General features: G+C 35.4%; 1 protein-coding gene across 1 annotated transcript; it reads left to right on the plus strand.

The window, feature by feature from the left end:
* Positions 1-2,977: 2,977 nt before the first annotated feature.
* Positions 2,978-6,533, plus strand: LOC108743626 (H/ACA ribonucleoprotein complex non-core subunit NAF1-like). The gene is made up of 4 exons (XM_025978253.1): positions 2,978-4,109; positions 4,271-4,485; positions 4,553-4,796; positions 5,020-6,533. The coding sequence occupies exons 1-4, from the start codon at positions 3,313-3,315 to the stop codon at positions 6,317-6,319; spliced, it is 2,556 nt and encodes an 851-aa protein (XP_025834038.1). The 5' UTR covers positions 2,978-3,312; the 3' UTR covers positions 6,320-6,533.
* The last annotated feature ends 21 nt before the right edge of the window (positions 6,534-6,554 follow it).

Raw genomic sequence — 6,554 nt, forward strand, 5'->3', positions numbered from 1 at the left:
TAATTTTAGAAGTGATTATGCAGCAAAAAATGTCTTCACAACACCTGCCAAATAATATACATAGCGAAAGTTGAAGTTTTAACTTTCTCATTAGTACTTGTATACTGCGATATTATCTTTAGTCACGAGAGAGAAAAATAATTGTAGCTGCTTAATTACTATCTAAGTTCATCTTAATTATATATTTATTTTATAAAATGCGCAAAAAGTACCCTTGAAACGCAATTAATGTAACACATAAAAAATATCTAAAAGTACGGACGAATGACTGTGGACAAATCTCAATAAAATGATGATGTTAACGTTTACTTTATTTAGTACTTCTACTATAGGTACTACTTACTAGGTACAAAGAACTTTGGTATTAATAAATTATGACAGTATTGCCTTTAAAGGTATCATTATATTTGATAAAAAATAATTAATTAATTGAGTTATTTGTATTATTATTGAGACTAGATTTATTGATGAACGTGTAGATTTTATTTTCCAAATAACTCAAGGCGCTTTGAGTGACGTAAAAGTGATAATGTAAAACCGCAAGTCATACAACTCAAAACGTCTTCCAGTTCCTAAGTACCTAAGAAGGAAATGTGACTCAGGCTGCATGCTTAGGTGTTTCCACCTCTACTGCGTATCCTATTTTTTAATATCCCTCGTCAGGGAAGTGAAATTTTCTTTAACTTGACAATCATATTCACCGAGAAATAAATCGCCATGGATCTCTACTTGGACACATCATCATGCATCATGCTCAGTATCATCATCATAGCGTTCCCAGCCCTCTACTTCTTCCTATCTTGAGCCAATCTTCGCATTTCTCCAAAACTCGAGAAATTATTTGCAAACGGTAATCTACTGTAAATCTACTCTAACCCTCTTAACTCCACTTTGTGTTTCTAATATGTCTCTAACCCTTCATGTCTGAGAAGGTGTTCTACCAACCTATCTCGCTTATTTCTTATTGATTTCCATAACGCCCTTTGTTCTCCGACTCTTTCTAGTATGTACTATATCATTTCTAACCGTGGTATTTTTAAGATTTTTCTATAGCACACATCCCAGGGGCTTCCAGCCTTATCTTCTTCCTAACACCCACCCTCGACTCAGGCCCCTACAGAGCTGTGCTCCAGACATATACCTTTAATAAATTTGGAATTTACAAATTATAAGTGATTCCTTTTTGTTAAAAACTACCCGAGCCTGCGGCATTTTTTGTTCTATATTTTTTCAATCCTGAGTTATCAAAAATCAACGTACTCTTTTGCATTATCAAGTGAAAACTGTCTACGCATAATTTTGAATCAAGCAATGCGCCTCTTGGATTATGTGAACGGGAATGATTGATTTATCGCTTTCGCGGATTAAGTTAAGATTTAGCAAGCACATGGATCAGAACTTCCAATGCATCGACCTTGGCTCATCAAGGCACCCTAATAGCTTACGCCCTGGAAGGAATTTAATGTCTGCTTTTCTTTAGAAATAGAAAAAGCACATTGTGACAAAGAAAATAATTTGAAATAGTCGGGGGATTAAAAAAGGGAATGAAATGCATGTATGCGCTTACCTTTCGTTGACTTTTCATGTAGAAATCGGCCTATGAATTTTATCCAATTGAAAACCGTTTTATCTAAAAGTTACACGTACTCACATAAACTGTCTACGCAAAACCATTTACACTACTCCACTTCTTAATAACGTGCCGAAATAAATTTCAAAGTAACAAGCAAATACTTTTCCAACATTATTTACATGTCCGCGTTACCTTTTGTTGACGCTCGCTCTTTTAGAACAATAGGCAGAAGTTTATCTTTTGTAGTTGAAGGTAGAAGCACCAGCTCAGAAGCAGTAATAGTTGCCTTAACTCTATACCTGTCACACATAATAAGCAAACAAAGAATTGTATTTCGTGTGCTGAATACGAAATGATGACATTTATAAATGTGTGGATCAAATATACAAACATTACGTTATTGTTGGCATATAAAATCAGCATCAATAAATGTAGCCACAGTAGGTAGCTAACTATCTACATTCCTACCACGTTAGAAAGGACATAATAATGACTTTAAAATTGCTATTTTTTAACGATAAATATAAATATAGAGCATGAGAAATGGATTCCTGTTCGTGAAAATGGCACCAAGAACTAAAAAACGTCTTTATACAACTTAAATTTTCGGAATCTACAGTTTAAACGAAAAATTTACATCCACATCCAGCTACGGAAATGGAAGGACCTCTGAAGAAGCATGCTACTCATGCTAGCGAAACGTTAAAAAGGAACTCTAATTGACAACGGCCTTTAGGTCCGAATCAGGACAGCATCAGTTGACCACCTGACCGCAAAAACTTTACCAGTTTGTTTAAACAAAGGAATTGTTATGAGAGCAAGAAAATTAAATTTAAACTGCAACTTGTCTTAAAGTTTATTATAGCAATTTCTTTTTGAATGTTCTATATCATTTAAGAGAGAATTAAATACATACACTATACAAAATTAAAAAGTTATCAAATTAAGAATTAATTCGCAACAAACTCAAATAAAATGGTCTCTGACATGTTTTGATATTGTACTGATGTAAATAACAAGTAATTGAACTTTTCTATTTTAAGTTTCTTTTTTGAATGCCGTTTTGTTTGTAATTGTGACAAAAATTTCCTAACGTCCCTTGTATTTAAACTCATTTTTGTGTTCAGGCAACACATCATACAGAGAAGTGTGCTGCATTGTCGAACTTTACACCAATAAAAACAAATTGTAATTAAGTATTAAATGATAATTGGAAATGGAATTTATTGAGAATATTAGGTATTAATGTACTTTAGTCGCAAAGAACAAACAGAGTAATCATTAAAAATACGCCGTCATTCCATTAATTCAAGGTTGTCAACGCCCATTGCCACTTTTTTGCAGGACTGTTTAGATCGTCTTGTAGTATTTCTCGCTAGAGATGCGAAGTAATTCTGATTTTAGTGGATATACTTAACAAATATTTTACTTTTAATTTTATTAAAGTAAAAATACATTGCTTTAAAGTATACGATTACTCAAAAAATCAAAATTCCACTAGAAATCGAATACTATGTAGCTTTGAAAACATCAAACACATCTCTAGATGACGTCTAAAAATACCAGAGGAATGAAATTACAAATGGCGATTTTTAAGGCGTATCAAACATGTGCTTAATTAAACTGTATTCTCCAACACAAATAAGCTTTAAATTAGATGCATGAGTGATATAATTTAATATAAGTAAATTGAATTTTATTAGTGTTAATAATTATTTGCAGTGTCAGTGTCTGTGATAATGGAAAATCTAGTCGATAAGGCTACGAACAATTTAGCACAAAAATGCACCTCAAATCCAATGTGTAGTGATAATAATTTAGAATTTGATGTAAGTGACGGTAGTGCATCCAATATGAAAGGAGATAATAACTCGAATACAGAAGATAAATTCAAAATAGAAGAAGTTGTAGCCAGTTCTTTAAACTCTTTTGAAGCATTTAGTTGTAGCAGTAAAGCAAATTTTGATGTAAAAGAGGAATTAAAATCTCATCAAAGTTTAAATATAATCAGTGAAGCATCCTTTGCTAACAGCCAAAACTCAGAAAAACGAGAGGAAAGTTTGACAATAAGCATAACCTCAAACCAACATAATGCAATAAATAATACCATAAACAACAACAAGAACTGCGAATATTCAAATACTGGACAATTAAGTGGCAACTTATTACCTACATCAGAAAAATCAACAGTAAACATGTCAGCTTTACTAAATTTATCTGTCTATAAGAGCGATTCAGAAGAGACTGATAATGATTCGAATAATTCAGAAAGAGAGAGTGAAAGCCAGGATATGATACCAAACTTAAATAAAAAGATACCAATGAATGAGAACCATGTTTCAAATAATAAACAAACATCAGCTTCATTATGTAATTATGTAATCTTCTCAGAAAGCAGCTCTGAGGACAGTAGCTCAGACAGTGAGTTGATAAATAAACCAGAGTGTGAAGAAACTGATGTGATACAGAACAGTGCCTGTTATCGTAAAATCAAAGAGTCTACAAGTGACTCTGAGACCAGCTCATCTGAAGAGAGGTAAAATTTATTTCATTCTTCTACATTATAATATTATGTTTATTTATTTACTTCAAAACCAGGGCATTTAATTATCACATATTTTACTTTATGTATGTAAGTTTATTTTACTTACTTTATGTGGTAAGTTGATTTACAATGGCATCTATTATCAATTTTAGTGAAAACGAGGAAGATGAACAAGAAGTTGAAGAAGCCTTAGTGAATACCACAAACACCAATACAGCTCATAAGAAGACAGAACTTCCACGTGTAAAAGGAGAATTAACTCTTGATGATTTACCCCCAGTTCCTGATTTGTCATCTTTAAAAATTGATGTCAAAGAAGAAGACTGCATTCAAATGGGAACAATTACCAGTATCGTTGACAAATTGGGTAAATTTCCACTGTTTTACCATAAAAATTTTTGTTATTATCTTTAAGACTGAATATTTTCTTAAAGTAATGGTTCAGTCATTGCCTGAGACACCAGCATATGATGTGGACACTTTACTCTTTTTGGAAAAGGGTAAACGTCCTTTGGGTCACGTCTATGATGTTATTGGTCCTGTGTCATCTCCTATGTATGCAATTCGTTTCAATTCTCGTCAAGAAATTGATACCAGAGGTATCACAAAGGAGCTTGCTGTATATTCGGCCCCTAAAACCGAACACACACAATACGTGTTTCTCAAAGAATTACTAAGGCATGAATTTCTCTTACTTAAAATTATTATTGTTTTAATTTTTGTTTTTTAATAGGTTCTAATGACAAAATTCAAAATTTGGATACTTTTTTGTTTTTGGAACAAGAATCTCATTAAGTTTAGAATCTTATTTTTTTTCTATAAAGTTATGTTGAAGTTTAGTATAAAATTGCAATGACTAGTGTGTTTTATTTATTTAAAAGAGCGTTCTATCTTATCTCAGGATCAAAGGATCAGACGCCTCTTGGCAAGGTGATAACGAAGTACCTCCAGAGTTTGTCGATTTTTCTGATGATGAAGAAGAGTTCAGTGTTACTAACTGCACTAACGACGAATACGAAATGTACATGAATAAAAGGAAACGAAACAGTCTTGAGCGTCACCAGATCTTCGAGATGGAAATGAATCAACGTAACAAATTGGACAGTGCTTATCACAAGTTAAAAGACTCTTGCGAACCCAAATATAAAAAGAACACAAACTCAAACACTCATGCTAACCGTACCTTTAATCCATTCGCAGGAAACACCACATACACACAACCCACAACGAATTTCGTGAGACCCAGTCAACCCCCAGCCGCCTTTGGGATATTACCCCAACCTCAGTGGTCTTTCGTTCCCACAATACCACCTCCCTCTCCAGGATTCGGGATGCAACCCCTCTTTCAGAATCACTTCTGTCAACCTTTTCCCACGTTCGCGAGTCAAGTGTTGGCTTTCCCACCTATGAATGTGCCGCCGCCATGCTCTGTGCCTCCGCCGGTTCCACCTACTTTACCACCCATGAACATTCCGCCTCCTATTGCCCAATCTGTGGCCTCGGCTCCCCCAACGGTTATGCCAATAAATCCACTGCCACCGGGTACCATGCCATTCCCCCATCAAGGCATCATTAAAAACGGGCACAATTTACAACAAACTGATCGAACAAGCAATACTCACAGGAGGCATGGTAATGGTTCCAGAAACCACTCTAACTCTTTGGGAAAAACGCAGTCCTCTGCTTCGATGTCTCAACAACAGCAAACAAACGTTCCTTTACCTAAATCGCAAACATATGGCCGTCAGTCCACAAAAGCAGCACCTCCAGTACCCTGTCGCCCCCCAATGCAAAGCCTTCCTCCTTCATTACGTAACGGTCCTCTTCCAATGGTAACAAATTATGGTATGCAACCGGTTTATAGGCCTTTTGCAAATTGTATGCAAACTCCCGCCCCAATTCCTCCTGGAAATATGAATTTCCGGCCCAATGGAAACGGTACCTCTATCCCCAAGACCCAGGGAACGGGACAGGTATGTCCCATGCCTTACCCACCGTGTTTAGGGCTTCCAAAGTTCACGACCCCACCTCCAAACGTCAGCTCAAATGGCAACCGAGCGATTCCACCCTCCGGCCCGCATTTTAGTGGCGGTGTGGCCACATTTGGTCACGTACCTCCACCCCCGTGTACCCAAAATGGAAGGTCGCGACAGAACTTAGGCTCCCAAAACGGTTGTGGTTTTTATAGAAAGCAATTCTAGTTATTTCACAGATTTATTAGTTGAGTTGTAATTTGGAAGTGGTTTTTTGGAGGTTTTCCTCTATATGTATATGTCGGCTTTTTTATAACAGTGGAGCAGGTAACTTCCAATAAGAAGATTATTAGAGAGCAGTTTCCTTTTAGAACCAATACGTTAATAAGAAACAAAAAATTAACAAAAAAAAAACATTCCATCTATTTATTCGTGTGGTAGATATGGGGTAGCTCAGACAGTG

The sequence above is a fragment of the Agrilus planipennis genome, unplaced genomic scaffold (assembly GCF_000699045.2).
Source record: "Agrilus planipennis isolate EAB-ADULT unplaced genomic scaffold, Apla_2.0 scaffold601, whole genome shotgun sequence".
In the NCBI taxonomy this organism is placed as follows: Eukaryota; Metazoa; Arthropoda; class Insecta; order Coleoptera; family Buprestidae; genus Agrilus; species Agrilus planipennis.

What these genes read in the sequence shown, in the direction of transcription:
- LOC108743626 (XM_025978253.1), top strand. Translation starts at nt 3,313, where the DNA reads ATGGAAAATCTAGTCGATAAGGCTACGAACAATTTAGCACAAAAATGC. An exon ending in CAGTATCGTTGACAAATTGG is followed by an intron (nt 4,486 to 4,552) that starts GTAAATTTCCAC and finishes ATTTTCTTAAAG; the next exon opens with TAATGGTTCAGTCATTGCCT. An exon ending in TTTCTCAAAGAATTACTAAG is followed by an intron (nt 4,797 to 5,019) that starts GCATGAATTTCT and finishes ATCTTATCTCAG; the next exon opens with GATCAAAGGATCAGACGCCT.